General features: G+C 65.8%; 2 protein-coding genes and 1 long non-coding RNA gene across 5 annotated transcripts in view; 1 reads left to right on the top strand and 2 right to left on the bottom strand.

The window, feature by feature from the left end:
* Nucleotides 1-16642, top strand: part of CACNA1H (calcium voltage-gated channel subunit alpha1 H) — a 61550-nt gene extending 44908 nt beyond the window's left edge. For 2 of the 3 annotated variants that reach the window (XM_043561076.1, XM_043561074.1), the window contains 24 exons: nt 352-537; nt 1160-1277; nt 1450-1605; nt 1818-1908; nt 2049-2257; nt 3994-4404; nt 4959-5059; nt 5221-5344; nt 5434-5502; nt 5597-5781; nt 5995-6121; nt 6366-6491; nt 6716-6805; nt 7037-7229; nt 7724-7741; nt 9131-9282; nt 10082-10191; nt 10370-10503; nt 10724-10794; nt 12226-12304; nt 13399-13520; nt 13629-14031; nt 14121-14293; nt 14850-16642. In XM_043561076.1, the coding sequence (XP_043417011.1) occupies nt 352-537; nt 1160-1277; nt 1450-1605; nt 1818-1908; nt 2049-2257; nt 3994-4404; nt 4959-5059; nt 5221-5344; nt 5434-5502; nt 5597-5781; nt 5995-6121; nt 6366-6491; nt 6716-6805; nt 7037-7229; nt 7724-7741; nt 9131-9282; nt 10082-10191; nt 10370-10503; nt 10724-10794; nt 12226-12304; nt 13399-13520; nt 13629-14031; nt 14121-14293; nt 14850-15851 (4450 nt within the window). In that variant the 3' untranslated portion in view covers nt 15852-16642. The remainder of the gene's footprint in view (nt 1-351; nt 538-1159; nt 1278-1449; nt 1606-1817; nt 1909-2048; nt 2258-3993; nt 4405-4958; nt 5060-5220; nt 5345-5433; nt 5503-5596; nt 5782-5994; nt 6122-6365; nt 6492-6715; nt 6806-7036; nt 7230-7723; nt 7742-9130; nt 9283-10081; nt 10192-10369; nt 10504-10723; nt 10795-12225; nt 12305-13398; nt 13521-13628; nt 14032-14120; nt 14294-14849) is intronic. The other variant, XM_043561075.1, reaches the window with a different exon arrangement.
* LOC122471888 lies at nt 11337-11968 on the bottom strand. The gene is made up of 2 exons (XR_006294299.1): nt 11574-11968; nt 11337-11519 (listed from the first exon to the last, which is right to left on the bottom strand). It is a non-coding gene; the product is annotated as an uncharacterized LOC122471888 (long non-coding RNA).
* A 5885-nt stretch (nt 16643-22527) lies between the features above and the next one.
* On the bottom strand, nt 22528-24517 carry LOC122471882 (serine protease 29-like). Its single transcript, XM_043561072.1, has 5 exons — nt 24442-24517; nt 24080-24260; nt 23673-23938; nt 23022-23188; nt 22528-22945 (listed from the first exon to the last, which is right to left on the bottom strand). Exons 1-5 carry the CDS (start codon nt 24500-24502, stop codon nt 22781-22783), a joined length of 840 nt encoding a protein of 279 aa, XP_043417007.1. The 5' UTR covers nt 24503-24517; the 3' UTR covers nt 22528-22780.
* Between the last annotated feature and the right edge of the window lie 2501 nt (nt 24518-27018).

The following is a 27018-nucleotide window of genomic DNA, read 5'->3' as shown; positions in this document are numbered from 1 at the left end:
GGGCCCCGGATGGAGAAGTTTCTGACCAGAGCAGAGCCCAAGTTCTGGCAGCTGCTGGAGGCCGGCAGCCAGCCACCAGCGACAGCAGCTATCTAGATGGTGAATCGCACCCCCCCCCCCCCCCCCCCCCCCCCCCCCCCGCGGGGCTCTAGTCGCCTTGACACAGCTTAACTTCTCCTCAGCCACTGAGGCTCCCGGGCAGGCATTCCTGCTTTGGAAAGAGTAGGGGCCGGGGGCGTGGCGGGGTGTGGGGGGGGGGCGGGAGCGTGGCGCTGGGAGGCGGGGCCGGGGGCGTGGCGGGGGCGTGGTCCCAACGCGGGGCCCCTCCTGACCCGCGGGCCAACCCCGCAGCGTCTGGGAGATCGTCGGGCAGGCGGATGGCGGCCTGTCGGTGCTGCGAACCTTCCGGCTGCTGCGGGTGCTCAAGCTGGTGCGCTTCATGCCCGCGCTGCGGCGCCAGCTGGTGGTGCTCATGAAGACCATGGACAACGTGGCCACCTTCTGCATGTTGCTCATGCTCTTCATCTTCATCTTCAGGTGGGCCGGCTGCCGGGGAGCCGTCCTCCCCCCGCGGGGCTGCGTGGTCGGGACCTGGAGCACAGGACGTGTGCGGGCACATCCCGCCCACCGCTCTGCCCCCTGTTTGTGGAGGCTCGGTCACTGGTTCTCTGTTCAGACTTCATTGGCTGGCCCTCCGTGTGCTGGCAGGTCCTGTGGGACCCCAGAGTGGGCTCTGCTCTGCAGGCTCGTAGCCGGGTGGGGGGATGGGCAGGACCCCCAGATGGATGGATGAGGATCTGTGCCCCAAGGAAATCAGGGAAGGAGTGGGGGCAGCCTTCACCTGCTATGTGCTGAGCACCCACTGTGTGCCAGCCTGGCGTGGGGTCAAGCCTCAAGGATGGGCTGGGGCAGAGAACGGCCCAGGCAGGCTGAGCGAGACAGGCCCCGGTTCCTCCCACCCCGGTCTCCGTCTTCCCACCTGTAGGATGGAGGTGGCTAGGCCATGGGCACCTGCAGGGAGGCCCCTGTAAAGCCGGAAGCTGGGAACCGGGCCAATGGGGAAGGCATGGAAGGGCAACCCCTGGGGGCAGGGATGGCCACGTGGCGCTGCACCTGCTCACCTGCTGCCCGCCTCCCTGCCATCCTGTCCTGCCCTTAGCATCCTGGGCATGCACCTCTTTGGGTGCAAGTTCAGCCTGACAACAGACACCGGAGACACGGTCCCCGACAGGAAGAACTTTGACTCCCTGCTGTGGGCCATCGTCACCGTGTTCCAGGTACAGCCGGGGTGGGCAGGCATCCCCTGACGGGAACAGCGGTCCCCGGGAGAACCCCCTGCCCTGCTCGGGGCAGCCCCAGCATGTGCCTTGGTCTGTCTGAGGCCAGTGCGGTGAAGCCGCCCCCCAGGGCTCCCCGGCATCTCCAGCCCCAACCGGCCCCTCTCCGCAGATCCTCACCCAGGAGGACTGGAACGTTGTCCTCTACAACGGCATGGCCTCCACCTCCTCCTGGGCGGCCCTCTACTTCGTGGCACTGATGACCTTCGGCAATTACGTACTCTTCAACCTCCTGGTGGCCATCCTGGTGGAGGGCTTTCAGGCAGAGGTGAGGGGAGGGAATCCCACCAGACAGACATGGAGAGCGAGCGTCGTTTGGCCACCACACCTGCCCTTGGCAGTAATCTTGGGCCGAGCCCTCCCGGCTACGCCCACCTCCACGCCAGCCTAGCCCAGGGAGGAGGCCTGCGTGGGGGTGTTTGATGCAGATGGTTCCTGTCCCAGGGGAGCCTCACGTGTGTCTTCTGTCTGCGGGCACAGGGTGACGCCAACAGATCCGACACGGACGAGGACAAGACATCCGCCCACTTGGAGGAGGACTTTGACAAGTTCCCAGACGCCCGGGCCACGGGTGAGCGTTTGCACCATGGGAGTCGAGGGGGTGCCGTTCACCCCATCCTGGCCTAGCATGGGCTCCCGTGGGCAAGTTCTAGGGGGCACGTTCGCTTCCTGGAAACTCTGCAGGTGCAAATCCCCACCTCCTGTCTGTAGAGGTGAAGATGTACCCACTGGCAGTGACCCCCAACGGGCACCTGGAGGGCCGAGGCAGCCTGCCCCCTCCCCTCATCATGCGCACGGCGGCCACGCCCATGCCCACCCCCAAGAGCTCCCCACACCTGGACCCGGCCCCCGGCCTCCTGGAGTCGAGGCGCGGCAGCAGCAGCTCTGTGGACCCCCAGCTGGGCGACCAGAAGTCACTGGTAGGGACCCTCCCCGCCCCGGCTCCAGGCTTCACCCACCGGGTCCTTGGGGCCTTTCCCAGTATGAGTGTGGGTCCTGCACGCGCCACAGTCCCACCCTGTGGGTCCCCATCCCCGAGCGGAGGAGACAGGCGCTCCGTTTTCCCGTACGTGGAGCCAGAGCGGCAGCTCTTGGAGACGGAGCGTGAGCGGAGCACACGTGGGAGCGCGTGGCGATCCCTTCCTCCCCGGCAGTTCATCTTCCCTTCCGAAGTGAAAGATAAAAGCCGGTAGAGCACAGGACATACCTCAGGAGGGCAAAGGAAAGGGACAGCAGGGAGGGGACCATGACAGAAGCCAGGGGGTGGGGGGGACACATGATAGAAGCTGGGCGGGACCTCCCCATGCAAACCCAGGAAACGCCGCCCCAGGAGACACAGTCCACCCTGCTTCCAGAAGGCGGGGGAGGGGCGGGTAGAGGGGGCAGAGTGGGAGAAGCTAGCCGCTGAGGGGAAGCCAGGGGTGGGCGGGGCGTGTACACGCAGGAAAGTCGAGGCAGAGCAGGAAGATGGGACGTAGTGTGGCCATCACCGAGAAGCGCTCAGCCGAGCAGCAGCATAGCGGCCTGATTCATCCAGCCTGGATGCTGGGGACCGAGGGAGGGGGACAGGCAGCGTCGTGCTGGCCCTGGGGGGTAGAAGTGAGTAACAGCAGAGAGGGCGAGGACGCAGAGGCAAGACCCCTGTCTCTTCTGAGACAGCAACTCAACAGTTGTGCAAGTCCAACGGTGGCCAGTTAGCTGATTTGGGGGCCCACCCAGCAGCTCTCCCAGTGTGTGAGGATGTCTGGCCCAGTGCTGGTGCCAGGCTTGTTGATAAGCACCACTACCTGCTCTCCAGGCCAGAACGGTCAAAGTTGCCGAGTCCCAATCCCAACCCAGCCCCAGCCCTGGCTCCAGCCTGACCCCAGCCTCAGCCTGGGTCAGCCCAAGCTCAGCCCAAGCTCCAGCCCCAGCCCCAGCCTCAGCCCAGCTCAGCCCCAGCCTCAGCCCCAATCCCAACCCAGCCCCGTCCCAGCCCCAACCCAGCCTTAGCCCCAAACGGGCCCCAGCGCAAGCGCCGGCCTCGGCCCCAGCCCCAGCCTCAACCCAGCTCAGCCCAAAGCTCCAGCCCCAACTCAGCCCTAGCTCAGCCCCAGCCCAGCCCCAGCCCAGCCCCGGCCCTGACCCCAGCCCGAGCTCCAGCCTCAGCCCCAACCCCAACCCAGCCCCAGCCCCAGCCTCGGCCCAGCTCCAGCCGGAGCCTCAGCCCAGCTCAGCCCCAACCCAGCCCCAGCCCGAGCCCCAGCCCGGCCCTGGCCCCAGCCCCAGCTCAGGCCCACCCCAGCCCTGGCCCCAGCCCCAGCTCAGCCCCACCCCAACCCCGAGTCCCAGCCTCAGTCTAGCTCAGCCCCATCCCAGCCCCAACTCAGCCCCAGCCCCAGCCCCAGCCCAACTCAGCACTCCCAACACTCACTGGCTGTCTCAGGCTCTTCGTTGACCGGCTTTGTGCCACAGGCAGACCCCTGAGAAAGCAGTGTGTTCGCTGGTAGGGTTGTGTGTGCGTTATAGGAAGTGATCCACAGACCGATGCTGCCAGCAGGGTTAGTAGTAATGCAGCTGGTCAGGAAAAGCCCCTGTGGCCAGGTGCCCAGGGCCTGGGACGTCTCGGCGGGGGGCTGGCCCTGCTCACTCCTCACCCCCCCCCACCCCGACACAGTCCAGTCTCCGAAGCTCGCCCTGTGCCCACTGGGGCCCCAACAGTGCCTGGAGCAGCCGGCGCTCGAGCTGGAACAGCCTGGGCCGCGCACCCAGCCTCAAGCGCCGGAGCCAGTGCGGGGAGCGGGAGTCGCTGCTGTCCGGGGAGGGCAAGGGGAGCACGGACGAGGAGGCGGAGGACGGCAGGCCGGGGGCGGGGGCCTCGCCGGGGACGCGTACCGTCCCGCTGCGCCGTGCCGAGTCCCTGGACCACCGCAGCACGCTGGACCTGCGGCCCCCGCGGCCAGCCGCGCTGCTGCCCAGCAAGTTCCACGACTGCAACGGGCAGGTGCTCGCCCTGCCCAGTGAGTTCTTTCTGCGCATCGACAGCCACAAGGAGGACTCGGCTGAGTATGATGACGACGTGGAGAACGTGAGTGGGGCCGTCCTCCATACCTCCCTCCTGTTTGGGTTTGTTCCCCAAAGCAGAGCCTGAGGCAGGGACCCAGGCCCCACGTCACTCGTGGGGTCTCCTGGTGCCCCAAGACAAGTGGGTGGGGAGAGGAGGACAGGCTGAGCAGCCCTTGATGCCGGGGACACGGCCTCAGCTCATCCACCCGGAGCCCTGGAGCAGATTGGCCCCGGGCTCGACCCTGCGCCCACCTGAGGGGTGGTTCCGAGCCCTGAGAGGGTCAGCCCCTGGCAGGCAGCTCCTCAGATGCAGAGGGCAGGGCCACCTTCTCAGTGAGGCCCTTTTTCAGGGCGGTTCTGCAGGATGGGAGCCAGCTGGGGGAGGGGTCCCCTGGACTCCCAGCGGGGGTCTCTGTCAGTGGGTGGGGAGGACCAGGCTGGAACTGCTGGGACCCCAGAGGCAGAAGGATGGGGCTGGGCCTAAGGAGGAGGGGGGCCCTGGGTGTGGGAGGGCCCGCGGTGGGGGGCGGGGGCCGGCTGGGAGGGGCCCTGAGGACCTGCGGCCTCTGCCCCCAGAGCTGCTGCCTGCGCCTGCGTAAGGTGCTGGAGCCCTACAAGCCCGCGTGGTGTCGGAGCCGGGAGCCCTGGGCCCTGTACCTCTTCTCCCCGCAGAACAGGTGAGGGGCACGCGGCGAGGGGCTGACTCCGCCCCCTGGGTACGCAGTGAGCGTCCCTGGGCCTCGGGGTCTCTTGCGCCCCGGAGCTGTTTTCTCTGGGGCTGTAGCAGCCACGCTGTCCCTGGAGCGGGTCACGCTGCCTCACGTGCCCAACCGCCCAGGTTCCGGGTCTCCTGCCGGAAGATCATTGCCCACAAGATGTTCGATCACGTTGTCCTGGTGTTCATCTTCCTCAACTGCATCACCATCGCCCTGGAAAGGCCTGACATCGACCCCAGCAGCACCGTGAGACGCCCTTCTGGCTCGGGGGGGCGGGGGGGGGGTGGGGGCGCAGCTGAGCGCGGCTGGCCCCTCTCACCAGCCTGTCCTTGCAGGAGCGTGTCTTCCTCAGCGTCTCCAACTACATCTTCACGGCGATTTTTGTGGCTGAGATGATGGTGAAGGTACCAGCGGGCCCAGCAGTGTCCAGTTTCTGTACTTGTCCCAGCCCCCGATTGAATGTGCCCCCCACCTGGGCTCCTCCTCTGCGCCTCCCAGGTGGTGGCCCTGGGCCTGGTCTCCGGCGATCACGCCTACCTGCAGAGCAGCTGGAACGTGCTGGACGGGCTGCTGGTCCTGGTGTCCCTGGTCGACATCGTGGTAGCCATGGCCTCCGCCGGTGGCGCCAAGATCCTGGGCATCCTGCGAGTGCTGCGCCTGTTAAGGACGCTGCGGCCTCTGAGGTGGGCGGGGCCTCGGCCGAGCCAGGGAGGGGTGGGGCCTGGAGTCAAGGAGGAGGCAGGGAGAGGAGGAGTGGGGGAAGGGGCGGGGCCTTTGCCAGGTGGGGGTGGGGTTGTGGAGGGGCGGGTCCTGGAATCAGGGAAGCGGGAGCGGGGGGGCGTGGGGGATGGGGGTTGGGGGCTGGGTTCAAGGATGGGCCCTTGCTCTGCGTCCAGGGTCATCAGCCGTGCTCCAGGCCTCAAGCTGGTGGTGGAGACTCTGATATCGTCACTCAGGCCCATCGGGAACATCGTCCTCATCTGCTGTGCCTTCTTCATCATCTTCGGCATCCTGGGGGTGCAGGTGCGCACCCTGCTTGCCCGTGGGTGTCCCAGCCGTGGGACAGTGGTCTGTGGTCAGCAGCAGCCCGGCAGCCCTGGGAGGGCTGTGCGGGGTGGGTCTGGTGGACTCATGGGTCCGCCCCCGTGAGTTCCGACCCCGTGGGAAGAGCGGGCGAAGCCGTCAGAGTCAGGGTCTTAGGGAAGTCCCAGCCGCCTTGGGAGCCAGGAGGACGGGGCCCTCCGGATGACCCCGACGCCCTGGTCAGCTCTTCAAGGGGAAGTTTTATTACTGCGAAGGCGCCGATACCAGGAACATCTCCACCAAGGCCGAGTGCCGGGCGGCGCGCTACCGCTGGGTGCGGCGAAAGTACAACTTCGACAACCTAGGCCAGGTGGGCGGGGCGGGGCTCTGGTGGGGGATGGGCAGGGCAGGGATGGGGTGCAGGCAGCGGGTGCAGGCTGCCCTCCTCCTTCTGGGAAAAACGGAAACCCCGGACAGCAGTCACGGTCAGGTCTGTCTGTGAGCCGGAGACCATCAGCGGGGGGTCGTGTGGTCCCTCGGGTGTCTCGGGGCGAAGGCAGGGCTGTGGTGACCACCCTTGCTCCGGCCCCGCAGGCGCTGATGTCCCTGTTCGTGCTCTCCTCCAAGGACGGCTGGGTGAACATTATGTATGACGGGCTGGACGCCGTGGGCATAGATCAGCAGGTGCGGGGGGCGGGGGGGCAGCCCCGGCCTCCCGGGACCGACTTCTCCGTGTCTTCTGGGTCGTCTCGGGCAACCTGACCCCAAGAGGCTGCCTTTGGCCTCAGAACTCGCGGCCGTGTGGGGCCAGAGCTCTCCCAGGCAGCCCCGTCTCGGATCCTGCCGTGCGTGGGCCGTCCTGGGGACAGGTGCCCTCTGGAGGACGGGGACCCACGTGTCACTTGTGTGCCGCAGCCGGTGCCCAACCACAACCCGTGGATGCTGCTCTACTTCATCTCCTTCCTGCTCATCGTCAGCTTCTTCGTGCTCAACATGTTCGTGGGCGTCGTGGTGGAGAACTTCCACAAGTGCCGGCAGCACCAGGAGGCCGAGGAGGCGCGGCGGCGCGAGGAGAAGCGGCAGCGGCGCCTGGAGAGGAAACGCAGGAGTAAGGCGCTCCGGGTGGCGGTGGGTCGGCCCCTTCCACCCGCGGGAGCCCCGTGCCCGTGGGACTGCGGAACGGCTCCGGCCGGGTGTCCCTCCCACGCGGGCCCCAGCAGCTTCTCCGCGGCGGGACCGGAGTGCCCCGCCTCGTCCTGGGCCTGCGTGGGGGCCGGGCCCCCCCTTCCCCCAAGGAGGGGCCAGGACAGGGGAGGGCGCCGGGGACAGGTGGCGCGGGGGTCTTCTCCCAAGGGGCACAGGACACGAACGAGACCCCCGGTTTCCAGCGCCCGTCGCCACAGGGGCAGGTCCGTTTCCCGAGGGAAGAGCGAGCGAAGCCGTCAGTCAGACAGGGTCTTAGGGGAGTCCCAGCCAGCTCGGGAGCAAGGAGGGCTTCTTGCAGGAGGGGGCCTGCTGAGTGTCCCCACCTGCCCCGCCCCGTGTGGAGTGTCCATGCCCCACCCCCCGAGGCCAGCTCAGACCATCTCCTTGTCTTTCCAGGCACCTTCCCCAGCCCAGGTATCTGCCCCCCGCCTTGCATGTCTTGGCCCCCCCCCCCCCCCCCCCGCTTCGGCCAGCCAGTGCACGGGGCTACGGGCTGGCCTTACTCCGGGCTCCGTTGCTGCCATGGGGACGGGTGGACGTTGCAGGCTGGTGCCGGGCCTGCTGGGGTCCATCGCGGGGTGGGCCCAGGATGGCTGGGGGGTGGGCGCCAGGCATCAGCGGGAGGGAGGATCCGCTGGCTCACCTGCCTGGTGTCCGTGTTGCCGTCTCCAAGCTTGGGTTCGTCCCTCCACTTGGCTGCCTGCATGGCTGGAGCTCTGCTGCGTCCTGGGGCACCTGCCAATCTGTGGCCGCTCCCCGTCCCCGGCACTGGCCTGCCCCGCCCGGCTGTTTGCATCTTTGGCTTTGTGAGCTGAGCCAAGCTCTCTAGTGACTGCACGCCAGCCCAGGGAGCATGAGGGTCCCGGGGAGGGGTCGGCTCCCAGCAGCCCCTGCTCTCCCAGGCCCTGGGCCTTCTGGCTCGGGCCGCCATAGCTCTTGCCACCCTGGCCACGCCTGTGCAGGGTGCTGTGGCCCAGGAGTGTGTCTGTGTGCGGTGGGGGCAGCTGTGCTTTCACTTGGTGCTCAGCCGACACCGATAAGCTCTAACGGGGTGACTGCAGGCAGCATTTAGTGCAGGCAGAACCGTTGGAGGACGCATGACCCCCGCCCCAGGTCGTGGCCATCAACCTCAGATGGACCAGAGGTCCGGCAGAGCCCAGACAGCAGGCGGTGGCCACTGGCCCCTCGGATGACGAGGAGGGAGGGACTCTGGGCCTGGTGACTGGGGCCAGCTCATGCCCGGAACGAGAGAGAGAGAGAGAGAGAGCGCAGGGGGTAGGCCAGCCTGCCCTGTGGCGGCTGGGGTCGGGGATGGACTGACCCTGCCGCCCAGGAAGGCCCTTGTCTGCTTAGGCTTCCTCGTCAGGGCGTTTGCACTGGTGTTTGTCAGCCCAGGAGGGCCGACGACGACGAAGCCCAGCTTGGGAGCCCCCGGCAGGGTGGGGACTGAGCGGGGCCCCAGGGCAGGGCCCAGGTGGGGTCTCGGCTGCCAGGCCCACTCCTAGGCCCTGCCCTGGGGTTGGGGCCCCCTGATCAGATGGGCGACATGCTCCTGAGACCCAGTCCCCCAGGCCTCCCCTCCCGTGGTTCCAGCCGGCAGCAGGAGCCACTTCTTGCCCCAAATGGTGCCCCCTTTCTGGGGAGAAACTCTCCCCCAGGCTCGCGCAAACCCCCGTGTCTGAGCCCAAGGCCCTTCCCCAGCAGCTTGCACACCGCAGCTTCCGAGCAGACGAACGGGGCCACCTTGGTGCCGCGGGGCGCAGGCAGCCCCCTGCCCCAGCTCACGGCACCCTCTCCCTGCAGAGGCCCAGCGCCGGCCCTACTATGCGGACTACTCGCCCACCCGCCGGTCCATCCACTCGCTGTGCACCAGCCACTACCTTGACCTCTTCATCACCTTCATCATCGGGGTCAATGTCATCACCATGTCCATGGAACACTACAACCAGCCCAAGGTGGGGCTCAGTGCCTGGAGACTCCCGCTCCCCCCGCCCCCCACCGCCGTCCGCAGGACCAGTGGCGAGGACGCAAGCCTTGGGAGGGCCGTTGGTGGGGTCTGACGCTCCGCGGGGTGGACCTGGTCAGAGCCGGGGGCGGGGGTCCCACGTCTGCAGACTTGCCCAAGCCCTCGCTGGGGTTGGTGGGGTACGTGAAGCTATGGTTTGAGCAAAGCGTCCTTGTTCTCCTTTTTTTAGAACTGGTTGAACCTCCCTGGGCCTTGTGCCCTGGGGGGCCCTCCTCCTCTACCTCCATGGTGCCATCTGCGAACGAGGAGGGCCCTCCCCCCAGTAGTGCTGTCTGTGGGAACGTCCAGCTGCCCAGGCATCGGCTGGGCAGGGGACGGGCAGGGGGAAGGCAGTCGGCTTTTTATCTCGCCCTGATCTGGTCTGCGTCCCCATTTCATCAAAGAAAGGACATCCCTCTTTCTCCTTCAGAGGAAGGGACGAGAACAACAGAGCCACCCACCCTGAACCTCCGTGGCTTTCCTTGAAGCCACGCCGGGTGTGGCATGGCCACGTCCTGGGATGTGGGCAGGGGTCCACTTGAGGCTGGGCCAGGGGTCTGGGCTTGGGAGGGACCGGTGCCCTCGGCCCAGAGGCTGTCCACGCCGCCAGACCAGGCACTGCCCTGCATACAAGGGCTTGTCGGCCAGGCCCGAGGATGAGGGTCTGCTGGGGCGGGGGGGGGGGGGGGGGGTGGGGCTGGCACGCAGGCACCTCGGGCTGGCCCTGCAGCCTGACGCTCTCTTCACAGTCGCTGGACGAGGCCCTGAAGTACTGCAACTATGTGTTCACCATCGTGTTTGTCTTTGAGGCAGTGCTGAAGCTGGTGGCTTTTGGGTTCCGGAGGTTCTTCAAGGACAGGTGTGTGGGGCGGGCCCCGGGGCCTGGAGGACCCTTGGGGCACGGGCGGGTGAGAGCCACAGCCCTGCGCCCCGTGGTCCCGGCCCGAGGCCCGACGACGCGGTCCTGCCGAGTAGCGGTGCGGGACGCAGCCGGGGCGCCGGAAGGAGGCCCTGAGCCCGCCCGCCTCCCGCCCCAGGTGGAACCAGCTGGACCTGGCCATAGTGCTGCTGTCCATCATGGGCATCACGCTGGAGGAGATCGAGATGAACGCGGCCCTGCCCATCAACCCCACCATCATCCGCATCATGCGTGTGCTCCGCATCGCCCGCGGTAGGCCGCCCGCCTGTCCCGCCCGGGGACCCCTGCCCGTGGCCTCCGCGGCCCCGGGCCCAGCATCCTTCCTCGGCTCGCCCTGCAGTGTCCCCCTGGGCTCGGTCTGGGGGCCGGGGAGCGTAAGGGATGGGGGTGGCCCCGGGGTCTCCGGCAGCAGGGGAGGGTCAGACCGGCCCAGGCCCCACGCCCCCCACTGATGCTCGGCTCCTGGCCCTAGTGCTGAAACTGCTCAAGATGGCCACAGGCATGCGGGCCCTGCTGGACACGGTGGTTCAAGCCCTGCCCCAGGTAGGTCAGCAGCTCCTCGACCCGGGGCCCGGGTCCGCTTCACGGCCCCGAGGTGGGCATTACAGCCGCCCCCAAGACCACGAGACGCAGCGGGGGGGGGGGCCTCACTCGATGCGATTCATTCGCTAACACGGTCATCGGTCTTGCAAAAGCCACGGTAACCGCCCCACGTGTGCAGGGAACGCCTCTGCTGTGCTGGCAGAGAGGAGGGCTGTGTCTCTCTGGGCCTCGGTTCCTCTGGGAAAGACTGGAGACCAGGGCGCACCTCCCCCAGTCCGATTCTGGATGCAGTGGGCAGAGGATGTGGACCAGAAAGACTTGTCTGAGTTCAGAGGACTGCACCCAGCGCGTCTGTCCACCCCTGTGTCCTGTCCGTACGTCCACCTCTCCACCAGCCATCCATCCGTCTGTCCATCCGTGTCTTTCTCTCCATACATCCAACTCTCCACCAGCTGTCCCTCTGTCCATCCACCCATGTCCTTCTGTCCATACATCCAACTCTCCGCCAGCCATCCATCCATCCACCCGCTCCTGTGTCCTTCTGTCCATTAATCGAACTCTCCTACCAATTGTCCGTCCATCTGTCCATCCGTGTCTTTCTCCCACCAGCCATCTCTCCACCTGTGTCCTTCTGTCCATTTGCAGCCCTCCCACCAGCTATCTGTCCGTCCACTCCTGTGTCCTTCCTTCCATACATCCAGCTCTCCCACCAGCTGTCCATCCACCTCTGGGTCCTTCTGTCCATCTCCAGCCCTCCCACCAGCTATCTGTCCGTCCACCCTTGTGTCCTTCTGTCCATGTCCGGCTCTCCCAGCCAGCTGTCTGTCTGCTAGCCCAGCGCGTTCCTATCCAGCTGCTCACTCACCCCCACAGCCCCTCCTCTCCAGCCATCTGCACACCACACACCCCCTCCCACCTTCGGCCAGCCCCCTCCTGTCCCCTCTGCGGCCCCTGAGGCCCGTGCCAGCAGGAGTGATGGGGGGATGGGGTGGAGGAGTCGGGGATGGGTGCTAGAGAAGGCGCGGCACGGGTCACAGGACGCCAGGGCGCCCTGCCGAATGCGGCATGTGCCAGGGCCGGGCAGGGGGCAGGACGCCCTAGGTCTGCATAGCTAGCCCCCAGTGGGGTCGCTGAGGCTGGAGGTGGCCTGGGGCTCTGAGGAGCAGAGGAGCAGAGGGCGGTGGGGCCCGGGGTGCAGGGTGGGTGTGAGGAACTGAACCGAGGAGGGACCGAGGTGGGGGTGCTGGCAGAGGGGCCCCCGGGGGCCACAGAGCTCCAGGGCCTGAAGGGACGGGTGGAGAACAGGGCTCGAAGGCAGTGTCGGGAGCCTGGCCAGGAGTGTGGTTGAGGGCGGCGAGGTGGGGCGCCGAGAGCCCAGCGGGTGGGGGCTGAGGCTGCCCCTGACCTCACTCTGCTTCTCTCTTCGTGTAGGTAGGGAACCTCGGCCTACTTTTCATGCTCCTGTTTTTTATCTATGCTGCCCTGGGGGTGGAGCTGTTTGGGAGGCTCGGTGAGTGTGCGCAGCCTCGCCCACGCGCATGCGGCCCCCCGGGCACCGGGTGCCCGCCCGGCAGACACCGGCCACCCGCCTCCTGCCCCATCTGTGTCCTCACCCAGCCGCCGCCCCCATCAGCCCTCACTGCCCAAGACCCGCCCGTGCATCGGCCTCACACAGGGGCATCCGCGCATTCGCAGGAGTGTGGTGCCAGACCCCTGACACGCATGCACACACGGACATGCGCGGATACACACGTGTTCACGCCTAGCCAGGAGGACAGGGCCATACGTGAGCGTGAGGAAGTGTGTGCGTGCAGATACGCACTCGAGGCACATGCACCCGTCTCCCCGCTTCTTGTGGTCCCTGGGATACAAACGCTGCCCCGTGTCCTTTTTAATGGTCACCGGGGATTCTTTCCACCCCCTAGGCCCGAGGCTCTGGCCAGCGTGGGCAGGGAGCAGGTGGGGACTTTCCAGGACAGCCCAGTCCCTTGGGATCTCCTCAAAAACACCCGATGTCACTGAGTGCTTAGTGGCTTCCGGCAGCCGCCAGCATGGACTTGTCTATAAGGCGGCGGAGGTGGCTGTCACAGCTCAGGGTCTGCCCAGAGGGGATCCTGGGACTCGGCAGCTGGTGCCCCAGACCCCAGCCCCCTATTCGGGGTGCTTCCTATGCCCCCACGACAAGGCAGCCGTGTCCGTCCTGGCCCTGGGGCCCGAGGGCATGCTGACCTGAGAGGCAGGCCTGGGGAGCAGGGGTGCCCTCTGCTGGGGCTCAGCCAGAGCCGGCTGCCACGGAGGGCTTGGCCTGTGTACCCGCAGAGACCGTGTCCACCTGGAAAGTCTCACATGCCAGGGTGGGGCTCCAGGCAGCCCTGTTCCCCTCCCCCGGCCTTGAAAGGGCACGGCCCCCACAGAGGCCAGCACCCACCTGCCAGGGCCCCCGAGCTGCGCGTGGGTCCTTTTCCCCAAGACAGTGCGATCTGCTCCCTGGGGGAGGGCAGGGCTCTCGGTTGGGTCCGGCGTGGCCCTGTGTGGCCTCGGGGTCCAGGGTATACACCGCCCTGCAGAGCCCTCGGGCTGACCGAGCGAGGGTCTCCCCGGCAGAGTGCAGTGACGACAACCCCTGCGAGGGCCTGAGCCGGCATGCCACCTTCTCCAACTTCGGCATGGCTTTCCTCACGCTGTTCCGCGTGTCCACGGGGGACAACTGGAACGGGATCATGAAGGTAGCGCCCGAGCCGTCGTGGGGGGCGGGGCGCCCAGGGCGCAGGGCGGGGAGGGGGTGGGGGGGCGGGGGGCGGGGCGCCCCGCAGTCGCCTGCTCTGCCTCCGCAGGACACGCTGCGGGAGTGTGCCCGCGAGGACAAGCACTGCCTCACGTACCTGCCAGCCATCTCCCCCATCTACTTCGTCACCTTCGTGCTGGTGGCACAGTTCGTGCTGGTCAACGTGGTGGTGGCCGTGCTCATGAAGCACTTGGAGGAGAGCAACAAGGAGGCCCGCGAGGACGCCGAGCTGGACGCCGAGCTGGAGCTGGAGGTGGCGCGAGGCCCCCCCGCCCGCCCCAGGCCCGCGGCCCCGCAGAGCCCGGACGCCCCCGGCCTCCTGGTCGTGCGCAAGGTGTCTGTGTCCCGGATGCTGTCCCTGCCCAACGACAGCTACATGTTCCGGCCCGTGGCGCCCGCCTCCGCCCCACACCCTCGCCCGCTGCCGGAAGCGGATGCGGAAACCTGCTCGGGTGAGGCCCCTGGAGGCGGCCGGTGGGAGGGGGCGGCCGGGCCTCCGGCAGGTGGCCGAGGCTGCAGCGTTCTCACCTTCCTGCCCCAGGTCCTGCCCCGGGTCTGTCCACCTCTGCACACTCCCTGCCCGCGGAGCCCTGCACCTCCCTCCGGGTCTCTTCGGCCGCACCATCCCCAGCCAAGGACACCGACGCCCTCGGTGCCCTGTCCCTTCGGGGCGCAACCCGCTCCCCCAGCCTCAGCCGACTGCTCCGCAGACAGGTAGGAGAAGCCCTCCGAGTCCCGCGGCCCAGGCCTGGGGGCCCCACCGTGGTTCCCTCCCGTTTGAAAGACGAGTGGCGGGGACGCCAGGGGAGGGGGGCACGTCCCTGCAGTCTGGGACGACGTACAGGGCCCAGGAACCGTGTCTCCTCGGGCACTAGTCTCAGTCCCATGCAGCGCAGCACCCCTGAGCCTCGCCCGTACCCTGAGACCACTCTCCGCCTGCCGCGGCCTCAGATCCTCTCTCTGCCACATGCCCTGTGCTTGGGCTTCTGGGCCCTGCTGGCGCTGTGCAGGGTGGGGGCTCTGTGCCCAGCGGGGCCTCCCGGGCCACAGCAGGCTCTGCCCACGGGAGTTCAAGTCCTTAGTCTTCTGTCCTCGCTGTGTCCCCAGCACGAGCGGTGCGTTCGGCATAGGTGGGGCCAGGGGACGGCGTGTCCGCTCGCCCTGGGGAGTCTCGGTCCTACTCTGCGGGTGGGGTGGGGGTTCCCGCGCCCCGGGCTGCTGCCTGGGTCCTGCCCGGCCTCCTTGGTCACCTGACCCCGTATCCTTGCAGGAGGCCGTGCGCACCAGCTCCCTGGAAGGGCAGATGGCCGGCCCCAGGGATGGTGGCCCAGGCTGGGCGGAGCCCGGCGGGAAGACCCCCGTGAGGCAGGCGTCCCTGGGGGCCTCCGTACGGTCCCCACCCCGTTCCCCGAGGCCCGCCAGCGTCCGCGCCCGCAAGCACACTTTTGGGCAGCGCTGCGTTTCCGGTAGGCCACCGGCCCCAGGAGGGGAGGAGGCCGAGGCCCCGGACCCTGCTGACGAGGAGGTCAGCCACATCACCAGCTCGGCGCAGAGCCCCTCGGCGTCCCCCGATGCCCCGGGAGCGGGCGGTGAGCCGGACCTGCACGGGTTCTGCGGCGTCGACGCCCAGGGCTTCCGGGGGCAGCCGGGCCAGGTGGATGAGCAGAGGCGGCCCTCGGCGGAGCAGGGAGGAGGGGACGGCCGCTCGGAGGTCCGGGAGGTGAAGGCCCGGGTCCCGGAGGCGGAGCCCCCCTCGGGGGCCCGCAGGAAGAAGAAGATGAGCCCCCCCTGCATCTCCGTAGACCCCCCCGCAGAGGACGAGGGCACCGCGCGGCCCCCGGCGGCAGAGGGCAGCGGCACTCTGAGACGGCGAACCCCGTCCTGTGAGGCCACGCCACACAGGGACTCCCTGGAGCCCGTGGAGGGGGCGGGGGCGGACGCGGCCGCCAAGGGGGAGCGGCGCGCACAGGCGGCCTGCCGCGCAGAGCACCTGACCGTCCCCAGCTTCGCCTTTGAGCCGCTGGACGTGGGGGGCCCTGGCGGAGACCTGTTTGCGGACAGCGGCCACAGCATGGCCCCTGAACCCAGAGCTTCCCTTTCGGGGGCCACAGTGCCTCCTGAACCCCACAAAACAGAGCCTCCCGTGCTCTCCAGCGACCCCCCAGAGAAGGGACGGGGGCTGCACCTCAAAGTCCTCCAGAGCCCCCCAAAGAAAGCGGGGTCCCCCCCGGCCACCCCCATCCCGGGTGACCACGTAGACAAGCCCGTGTAGCTGAGGGCACGGTGCCACACAGGTTTTAGCACTGGGGTTGGGGCGCACCCGGCAGGGTGGTGGCCCCGGGCAGGGCTGCGCGTGGACCCCAGCTCGGGCCCTGCCGAGGCAGAGGAGCCCGGGAGGCCGTCCGCCCAGGGAGAGGGAGGCAGACGCCGGGTCTGGACGAAGCAGAACAGGGGGTAGCCGTCGGCCTGGGAGCCTCCGGCCGGTGCGCTCGGGTTTGGGTTTTCCCAGCTCCGCCAAGGCGGTCTGAGGCCTGATCAGCGGTCCCCCTCGCGACCGCTGCATCCCTGGGACAAAGACCAGAAAACGACCAAAAAGAGGAAGTCGGAGGCTGCCCAGCAGAGCCCCGTCCTCACACCCACTTACTTTTCTAGGGAACACGTGCTCGGGGCCACCTGTGCTCTGGTTGGTGGCAGCTCGGTCCCCGAGGCCACCACGGCCACGCTTCACTGTTGCTCACGGTCTGAGTCCTCACCTATTTGTCCCCCCTCCTCGCCCCCCTCTGTCCGCCTCCGCTCCCGGGCCCGCTGCCCAGCATCTGTGTTGGGGCGATCGAGGCACGCTCGCGTCCCCAGGGAGTGGGGTCCATGCAATAAGCTGGCGCCTCTGCTGGCGGCCCCGCCCGGGCTGGGAGGTTGCAGCAAAGCCCCTGCGGTTCGCGGACGTTTCTTTTACAAATTCAGGTTAAACGTTGCAATAATCTGATACAGGAAATTTGGCTGCTTAATGGAAGGGGGAAGGGGGTGGGGGGCAAAGCAAAGGGGAATAAATATTAACTTATTTAAGAAACGCGTTGGGTTATCGCCGTCGGGACCCGCACCACTTCCAGGAGCGCGGCGGGCCCGTCACCTCACTGAGAGCGGGGCTGGGTGACGCTCCCGGGCCGGCCTCGGAGTCTCCATGGAGGCTTGGCCCGGCCCCCCTCTGGTTCTGGAAGAAAGAGCCAAGCTCACGAGAGGGGAACCAAGTTCACACGTGGGCATTCACACTCTGGGGAAACTTGGCAAGTTTTTGCCAGGGCTCCCAGCAGGGCTGGGTGCTGGGGGGCGAGCTGCTGAGGCTGCACCGTCTGCCCGCTCGGTCCTCTTCCTGCCCTGAAGACTCTGGCCCTGACCTTTGACCTGCCCAGTGCCCCGCTGGCCTCCCAGGGCTCCTTCCCAGCATGAGAGTGGGTATAGACAGGCCGGGATAGGATAGGACTTGGGACGGCTCCAGAGTCTTGTGGGTGACAGCTGTGACCACGCTGGTGGCTGAGGGCAGTGCAGACCAGCCCCGGGGCCAGGTCCAGGCCCTTCCTGCCACACGGCAAAGCAGGACCCCACCGTGGCCCCCCGGCCACGGCTGCCTCCAGGGTAGTCTGTGTGGTGGGAGGCTCCTCCTGGCTGAGGACAGAGCTTACGTGCTGTGACCCAGGGGGACAGCACCCGGTCTGGGGCCACGGTCCAACCTAAGCTCTCTGACACTGACCCCAGTGGGCAGAGGACACACAGTGAAGGACCTCAGGCTCAGCCACTCCTTGCTTCACCCCAATCTCTCGGGGGCTCACATCCTCCCCGGGGCCAGGGCCATGATGTGTGTGCACTGCAGGGTTAGGGGGTGCCCTGAGCCCATGTGCCAGGCCAGAGTGGGGCACGGAGGGCCTATTCACCTGTTGTGCAGGCGGGAGGAGGGAGGAGGGAGGAGCTGAGGGGCAGGCTCCGTGGCAGGCCCCACCTGCTCCTCCTGGGCACCTGCAGCTGTGGCTGTTCCCACCATTTGTGCCCCGTGGATGCTGCCCCCTGGACTAAGTGGCCGGCTCTGGGCCGCACAGGCCACAGCAGGACCAGGGCGGCCCCAGGTGGCCTGTCTGTAGACCCACGTTTGTTTTTCCCCGCCACCCGGACAGGGGTGGGGACGGGTGTCCCCCACCTCCAGGAAGTCCTCCCCGGTTCCCAGGGGGCACACTGGCTCGTCTCCTCTGTCCTCCAGGAGTCGGGTCTTCGGGGCCGCCCTGGAGGGTCCCAGCTCGAGGCCCAGAGTGAGCCAGGAGACAGTCAGGCCCTCGTGACAGGCGTCTGTGCCAGCCCACACTGCCCACGTCCCTGCCCCCGCGCCCATCTCAGGGTCCCGTGGTCTTCACCGCAGATCAGATGGGCACAGCCCCCAGCTGCCCAGCTCAGAGCAGGCACTTCCTAACCGTCCGCCGTGTGGCCAGTGCCTGATGACAGAGCCGATTAGGGGCCCTGGGAGGGGGCTGGACTTGTCGGCACCCGGCCCCGGCTTGAGACAGAAACCCTGAGGGCCATCTGTGCCCCCCACCAGATGTCTCTGGACACTGTGCTGTTTCTGCCCCCTATTTGACAGGAGAGCAAACTGAGGCACAGGGAGGGGGGTCCTGTTCCCTAGGTGCCTTCTTCTCTGGCCCCAGGGATGCCCTCCCAGCCTGCTGGGGTCTCTGGTTGCCCAGGGGACATGGGTCACGTGGGCCCACGTGGTGGCCTCCGCAGGGGGACCCCTCCTCCTTGCCCCTACCCCCACACTAGCCGCTGACTCGTCTCGTGGCTGCCCTCGGCCCTGACCTTACCTGGTCTCGGCTGTGTGGGTTTGGTTTCCAGGCACACGGGAACCCCCCACCCCTGCCCTGCCCGAGGTGCCCTTCATCTCTGATCTGCAGCTCTGGGCGTGAAGGAGCCTAGTCCTGTCTTTCCGCCCTCACCCTGTCCCCTCGGACCCTTCCCTTGCGAGACGCACCTCCCTCCACACCTCATCCGTCCCGAGGCCTACCCAGGCCTCAGAAAGTTCTAGAACTCATCACCCCAACAACGGACAGTGACAACCCCTGGGTGGGATGAGGGAAGGAGGAAGGAGAACGGATTTCTTGGTTTTTTCTCTTTTTTGTCTTAGCACGTCCATATCTGCCAAGAGTTTCCAGGGGGCGCGTACTACACTTGTCATAAAAATAACTTCCAGGTTAAGAAGAAGGCGCGGCCTCCCTGCCCCCCTGTGACCCCCTGCCGCCCCCACACGCCCTGCCTCACGGGCCACCGCTGACCCTCCCCCCCACCCAGGGTGACTCTGGAGGACCCCCGGTCTGCAAGGTGAGGGGCACCCGGCTGCAGGCAGGCGTGGTCAGCTGGGGCGACGGCTGGGCTCAGGCCGACCAGCCAGGCATCTACACCCGGGTCACCCACTACCTGGACTGGGTCCGCCAGTATGTCCCCGAAGAGCCCTGAGCCGTCCCCGGAGCTGCCAGCCCTCTGCTGCCCCCGACCGCTGCTTCGTCCCCGCGCCCTGCCCGGTGAGCAGGCCATGGGCGCTAATCCTCGTAACGGTGCCTGCAGAATACGTGTGGTTGTCGCCGTGGCTCCGGTTGTGGGGGGGTCACTGAGGGAGAGGGAAGGGGGCGCAGGGCACGGCCGGGTGCAGCTGCGGTCACCGTGGGGTCCCCAGCCCCCAACCACCGTGCCCTGCCCAGGCCCTTGTACCCAGGGCCGCTTCTCAGCTCACTCGCTTGTCTCTTTGGTGAGTGACATCATGCACTTGGGGACAGAGAAAGCAACCAGGACCGTTGAAAAGACATTTCTGGGGACCCCCAGGCACTGAGATGGGGTTGAGGTGGGGGTTGAGGTGACGTCCCGCACCCCCGTCCCCTCCTCCCCCCGTGCGACACCCCCCGAGCCTCGCGTTTCCTTGCACGCCCTTCACCTCTCACGGCCGCGCTCGCCCTGCTGTCCAGGCTGCTAAGGGGGGCGTGGGGTGTCCCCATCCGGGGTCTGAGGGCCGGGTGACTGTGGCCGCTCCTATGCGCACGCCCGAGCTGGACAGGCCACGTGGGCCACCCCCCACCCGCAGCAACGGGGAGAGTGGCCGGCCGACCCCACCCCGCAGACCACCATGCTGGTCGGGGGTGGCACCTCGTTAAGGTTCTAATTCGCATCTCCGTGAGTTGTGACGAGAAGGGTCCCTTGGGCGACTGGAGCCCTCGGCCTCGGCACAGGGGGCGGAACGGCGGTCCACCTGCAACACCGGACCGGGTCCAAGGGCCCCACTGCTGGGTGTTCTAGTTGCGACCCATCCCGTCTTCCCTCTGGGCACCTGGGCGTCCCCCCCGTCACCGCTCACGCCAGCACGCAGACTGGCTTCTAGGTGGAGCGGCCTTGCCGTTCAGACGCTGCTCCGCACCGACGCCCCCACGGAGATGGCTCCCTGGGCCCCCGGCCGTTCCTCCCATCCTCGGCCCCCCCTGCCCCCTGCGCCCCCGCCCCCCTCCCTCGGCGGGCCCTGCCCCGCGGCCGTGCCGGGAGCACAGTCACTCGAGCAAACTGCTCCTGTCCTCTCCCACCTGAGCAATTCTAGTTGCAGACTGTTTACTCGTTTCCGGGTCTTTCTATGAGGTAGACAGCGCTAACCTTTGCCTTTGAAAGTCTGTGGTCTCCTGGCTGCTCAGACACAGCCATGTGCCCGAACACACAGAGAATGACATCACCACCGTCCTTCGGGGAGTCTTCTGGGCTCTCTGGGCCAGAAGGAGCTTTCTAGGTCAACATTCACCTCTCTCCTTCCGCTTGTCAGACACAAACACATGCATTTAATCTAAAGTCTCTGTCCTTAGCGGTGAGATTCTGGAATGGTCCGCCAGCTTCCTTCTACAGCCCCACCTGACTCCTGCAGCTTGCAGAGGGTGGGGGACAGAGAGGTGCAGGGGGTGGGGGTACTAGGGGCAGCGGGAGCTGTGGGGGGTCCAGCCCTCCCACCGTGCTGCTAGGGCCCTTCCCAGAGGGCCACTGTGTCCGCCGGGCGACAGGAGACCCCAGCGGGCCGGGAGGGTATCCCCAGGGCCAGGGGAGGGAGGCACCTAGAGCCAGGACACCCCTCCCTGCGCCTCACTCTGCGCTCCGGTCAAATGGGGGCAGAAGCGGCACGGTGTCACAGAGACATCAGGGGGCTCCGAGGCTGGTGTCCAGGTTCTCTCTCGACAGACCCAGGTGTCCAGGGAAGCTGAGGGCTCTGCAGGGAGCCACGTGAGGGGTTACGGGTGGGGAGAGGGGTCCCCACTGGTGGAGCCAGCACAGGTGATGGCCCCAAAGTCCTGCCTGGGGGGACCTGGGGGTGGTGCCTGGGTGTCTCCAGACCTGACCCTGCACTGGGTGACATCAGGCCTCCTGGGCCTGACCCTGCTGCCCACCCCAACCGGGCTGATGGGCAGGTCACCCCTTCCCGAGGCTCACCATCTGGCGTGTGGCCATGATGGCTTCAGCAAAGGCCCCAACACACAGCTGGTGTCACTGTCCTCGTTCATCAGGACAGATGACAAACATGCCTTTTGAACCAAGAGCTGGCAGGAGACACAAGTCTGTGCCCAGAGAAGCCTCATCCTGCCAGATCATCAGGCAACCCCCCTCATGCCTCAGTTTCCCCACACCTAAAGGGTTCACTGACCTAGAGGGTCTCAGGGGGACTCTCCCACCTGGTCTGCGATTTGGAGCTGGGCCGGGAGCCGGGGCCGGGTGCAGACAAGTCCAGCCCCCTCCCAGGGCCCCTAATCGGCTCTGTCATCAGGCACTGGCCACACGGCGGACGGTTAGGAATTGCCTGCTCTGAGCTGGGCAGCTGGGGGCTGTGCCCATCTGATCTGCGGTGAAGACCACGGGACCCTGAGATGGGCGCGGGGGCAGGGACGTGGGCAGTGTGGACTGGCACAGACGCCTGTCACGAGGGCCTGTCTCCTGGCTCACTCTGGGCCTCGAGCTGGGACCCTCCGGGGCGGCCCCGAAGACCCGACTCCTGGAGGACAGAGGAGATGAGCCAGTGTGCCCCCTGGGAACCGGGGAGGGCTTCCTGGAGGTGGGGGACACCCATCCCCACCCCTGTCTGGGTGACAAAAAACAAACGTGGGTCTACAGACAGGCCACCTGGGGCCGCCCTGGTCCTGCTGCGGCCTGTGTGGCCCAGAGCCGGCCACTTAGTCCAGGGGGCAGCATCCACGGGGCACAAGTGGTGGGGACAGCCATAGCTGCAGGTGCCCAGGAGGAGCAGGTGGGGCCTGCCACGGAGCCTGCCCCTCAGTTCCTCCCTCCTCCCTCCTCCCGCCTCCCTCATCCATTCTTCATGGCAGGTGAATGGGCCCTCCCTGCCCCACCCCAGGCCCGGCACATGGGCTCAGAGCACCCCCTAACCCTGCAGCGCACACACATCATGGCCCTGGGTCACCGTGGCCTCCAGCCCCTCACCTGGCTGCCTACGGGGCATTTTTCTCCGGCTGCTGCCCAGCATCTGGAGCTCATACCCAACTCCCCATGGGGAGCCAGTGAAGACCCTCACCAGAAGGTACCCAGATGGGCAAGCACGTCCCTAAAGGGGAGGACATATTGGCATCATACCCAGGTCACTTTTGCATGGCAACTGGTTAATTCTGAGAACAGATCTTGCCTTACGAGAGAAGTGGGATGGACGGATGGTTGGAAGGATGGGGGATGGAAGGAGGGATGGATGCAAGGTTGGAACCACGTGGTGACCTCTGGTGCAGGACAGAGCTGGGGGCTGTGGCCGCAGAGTGGAGCCAACCCTGAGATCCTCACTCTCCCTTGCCAAGCCTGGTAGGACACCAGCCCCAGCGAGGCCCCCTGTACCTCGGGGCTGGCTGACACGCTCCCACGGAGAGCCCACTCCACAAAGACTGACCACACTCTGGTCATTCCTCAAGCTCTTTAATTTGACAGACAGCACAGCGAGGCACCCTGGGCCCCAGGGACTTCCCGCCCTCCCCCTGGCATCTTCTTGCTCCTTCCCCCAGCAGTCAGGGAAGTCCCGGACACTGAGGAGGCCAGAAGCGAAGGCGGAGCCCAGGCCAGGGACGGGGGCGCAGAGGCTGAAGCAGCAGGCTCTGGGGGGAGGAAGGCGTCGCTCCTCCGGGCCCAGCCGGGCGGACGGCCAGCAGGCCCTGGTCAGAGGCCCCTCCCGATTTGCTGCGTGATCCAGGGCACGTACGTCTGGACGCGAGCGTAGACCCCGGGACAGTTGCTCAGGGCACAGCTGTCGCCCCAGCTGACCACTCCCACCAACTGCCAAGCACCCATCGTCTTGCAGACCAGAGGGCCTCCGGAGTCGTCCTGAGGAAGGAGAGACAGCACTGAGCCCCGGCTGGCCTCCAGCGCGGGGTGGGGGCCGGGATGGGCTGGGACTCACCTGGCAGGAGTCCCGGCCCTCGGTCCCCGCACACAGCATGTCGTCCTGGATGATCTTCCTGCCCGCCAAGCGGTGGCTGGTGGCGTTGTGGTACTGCTGGTCACAGACGGCGTTGTCCACCACGCTCACCGCCACCTCCTGCAGACGGTAGGGTGGAGGCAGCGACTCTGGGGGAGAGACGTGACCGGAGGCTGGAGCGTGGCCCCCGCTGTCGGCCGCGAGCCTGCGTTCCCGCCCAGATCGCTACCTTGGGGACCCCAGGGTGCAGGGTTCCCATCTGCCTCTAAATTCCTAAGACCCGGAAGGGGGATTCTGCCTTTAGTTGGAAGGACCGGAAAGAAAATGGGAGGGGGGGGGTGAGGGTTTCTGCCCGCCCCCCAATGTCTTCCTATAAGTTGGGAAAAAACTAAGAATATGAATTTCCTCATCACAATGTTGGGTCCCGAGCTCAGTTCTGCTTCAGGGACCCTCCAGCTTCTGGGGTCGGACCTCCCGATTGGGGCGCACACGGGGTGGGGTGGGGGAGGGTGTCGGAAGGCGATTCCTTTCCAGAACCTGCAACCGCCCACCCGCCAGGACTTCTCCGTGTGGCCAGGTCGGGAAATGCCTCGCGCGGCCCCGAACCCCTCCCAACCCCCACCCCGTACACACCATGCATCATGATGTTGCCCCAGCCGGTCACCCAGCACTCGTCCTCTGGGGTGACCTCAAGCGGGGCCGACGGGAGCTTGACAGGCCTGACGTTAGCCGTGTATTTCACAGAGTGTGACAGCTGGAGCAGGGCCACGTCCGCACCCAGATAGGCGTTGATGTAGTCGGGGTGGACGATGACGCGGGTCACATTCAGCAGCGTCCTCCCCCCGTAGAGGTACACGTCCCCGGCATGGATGCGGTAGGCTGCCGGGTCGGCGTCCTTCCTGGGGTCGCAAAGAAGCCACGGAGGCGGGTCCTTCGAGGGTGGCCCCCTCCGCCCCGCGGGTAGGCTGAACCCTGCCTGGAGCCCGGATTCCCACACCTCCTGATTCGCCCAGAGCTGGAGGGCAGTGAGCGGGACTCACCGGGCGATGCAGTGGGCGGCGGTCAGCACCCACTGGGGGTGGATGAGGGAGCCCCCGCAGATGTGCACCCACGAGGCCCAGTTATAATCGTAGACTTTCAGGCTGACCTGCCAAGGCCACTTCTCCTGGGGGGCACTGTGGCCCCCGACGATGCCCACCAGCTCGTTTTCAGGGAGGGAAGCTGGGAAGCAACATGAGGGGGGAGGGAGACTGGGCCTCGGGCCCGGGGCCGAGCCCCGTCCCCACCTAGGCCTCCCCCGAGGGCACGGACAGGCAGCCCCAAGGCCCCCCAGCGACTGGAACTGGAGACAAGGTTACAGAAGCCTCAGGGAAGGGAGGACTCCCGTGGGGTCAGGACTCACCTGGGCTCCCTGCGACGCAGGTCCCCAAGAAGAAGGGGGTCAGAAGCAACAGCCACAGCATCTGCAAAGAGAGAGGGCACAGAGAGACAACTCAGGGCCGGGGGGCCAGAGGCCTCTGCAGCCGTGTGAGAGGGGACAGCGCCCCTACCTTGCCAGGCTCCACGGGTCTCTGCTCTGGGGGCCCCCGAGGTCCTTTATCTTTTGGCCACAGGAAGTGGGCAGGCGGCTTGGTCAGCGTTCCATTCGGGGAGGGGGTGGGGGTGGAGGATGGGGAAGAAAGGCAGCTGGGTGTCAGGCAGAGTGTGTGCAGGGGGGTGGGGAGCCGGTTCCCCATCACACACCCGGGAGGCCAGACTCCCACCCTGGCTGCCCACCCTCGGCTGACTGCGATTCTCACGACACATCTGAGGCCAGAGGCCGCAGAGCCCGTGGCAGGCCTGGCCCGGGGCGTTGTCCACCCACCCTGCCCCGCTTCCGGCCAGTGCAGTCACGTCTCTTCCCCCACATTGTCCCGGCCATCAGGGCCACGGACGGACCCCCACACTTGGCACAGGGTCCCCATCCCCTGGCCTCCGCCCCATCCTGAGTGGACAAACCCGGCTTCACAGCCCACCTTCCCAGCTGCCACCAATAGCACCCATTCAGGTGGCCTCCAAGATGGCAAATGATGCAATTTTTGTGGCGAGTCACACGGTGTCCCCTAAAGCTCCCCCTGATGCCGTATTGAGGCATGGGGAGGGCAGAGGTCCATGGTCTGAGATAGGTTCCTTCGACACCATGCAGGAGAGTTGGGTGTAAGCCTATGGCTCCTTCTACATTGGCCAATCCAATCCACTTTGCCCCAGGGACTCTGAACCTGTGAGCCCCTTTTTCTTCCCAGCTTAGGGAAACAGCCAGCTCTCCAGCAGCTTTTGGGTCATGGCTGGGCCACCATGGGTAAATGTCTGGCTGTCCACATGCTGCCAGGATTGCTTTAGCAAATGTCAATATGAGCAGCTGCTGTATGGGGGATTCTCCTCCATTGTGATCAGGGCCTGGGACAAAACATGACGAGCGAGAGAGAGAGAGAAAGAGAGAGAGAGAGACAGGAGTGCCCTGTGCTCCTGGACAGGGCTGCATGCACAGAGCAGATAGCCTGAAGCCTGGGGAGAGGTGGACAAAGAGACAGGTAAGGTGAGAGAAACTGGATGAGTGATAGGAAAATGGGGCAAGATCCAGAGAGTGAAAGGAAGAAACACAGAGAGGTGTGGTAAGAGAGAAACAGAGACAAAGAGGAAGTACAAGGAGAAAAGTGGAGACCTGGTCCAGGTATGTGGACGGGGCGAGATGGGCCAGGGGAGAGGGGATGTGTGAAGTGGCTCTGAGTGCTGGGGCAGAAAGGGCCGGTGTCATGGGCATCATAGTTTCATGCCTCTACGACTCCAACATCCCTGGGGCCAAGCTCTGCAGAGGCCATTGCAATTGAAAAGATGGGCATCCGTCACTTCTCCTGCAATTGTGGGGCTCAGCGTTTTGTTCTGTCATGGAGAAGGATGTCTTCAGGGAGAGTGTGCTGCTCTTTGGCAGGTAAACTCCAGAGCCCGCCCTGTGGGGAGGTGTCCCGGGGTCATCTGCCTCACTGCCCCAGGCCCTGTGGGGTTTCCCCCCTCCCGCCACCAGCTGGCGTCCCTCATGTTCTGAACCCAGGCATGAGGCATTGTGCTGCCCCCAGGTCCGGCAGTCTGGACCTGGCAGAGTTGAACTGCTAATATTGATAAAAAAGTATTTGACAAGAAGGTCCGTATTCTCCCTCTGGAAAGAGCGGTGTGCGTCCAAATCGTGGGTTGCTATCCTCCTGTCCACAACCACTCTGAGAATTCCAGAAGGTAGGTGAACCCTTCAAAACACCATAGTCTTCTCTTACCTCATTCAAAGACAATTCCTTTTCCCAGCTTTCTTTTCATTTTGAAGAGATGGCAGTTACTAATTGAAGGCATGATGGTCCTGTAGGAAATTGACCTACATGACTAATGGACATTATTTCATCCATCCGTATCCCTAAAGCACATTTCATTGGAAATATAAGCCACGGATGCATGTCGTAAATTCAAAACAGATGTGCAGCTCCCTGTAAGTTGCATGCTGACCTTGTCACATATGTGTCATCAGATATTATTAGTGACTTTTCAGATAAGCTCTAAACATCAAGATGGTCATGTTGGAGAATCTGGTATAGACAGAATTTCACAGATTCTAAATTAGGAATGATTTTTCATTTTTAATGTTTTTTTCCTTTTATGAGAGAGCCCGAGCTGGGGATGGGGGAGAGAGTGGGAGATACTGAATCTGAGGTAGGCTCCAGGCTCTGAGCTGTCAGGATAGAGCCTGATGCGGGGCTCAAACTGATGGGCTGCAAGATCATGACCTAGTGGAAGTCGGACCCTTAACCAAGTAAGCCACCGAAGCACCCCAGGAATGATAGTTTATTGGCAAAGAAAGAGAAATTAAAGATAGCATAAAGGATGTCGACTTTTAATTGAAATATTCTTCACACATTTGTTGTATTCGTTTTAGGCATACATTGTAGTCCTTCCATAT

Source organism: Prionailurus bengalensis, chromosome E3 (genome assembly GCF_016509475.1).
Source record: "Prionailurus bengalensis isolate Pbe53 chromosome E3, Fcat_Pben_1.1_paternal_pri, whole genome shotgun sequence".
NCBI classification, from domain to species: domain Eukaryota; kingdom Metazoa; phylum Chordata; class Mammalia; order Carnivora; family Felidae; genus Prionailurus; species Prionailurus bengalensis.
Note: the sequence above shows the minus strand (reverse complement) of the source record. Positions and strands in the feature narration are given on the sequence as shown.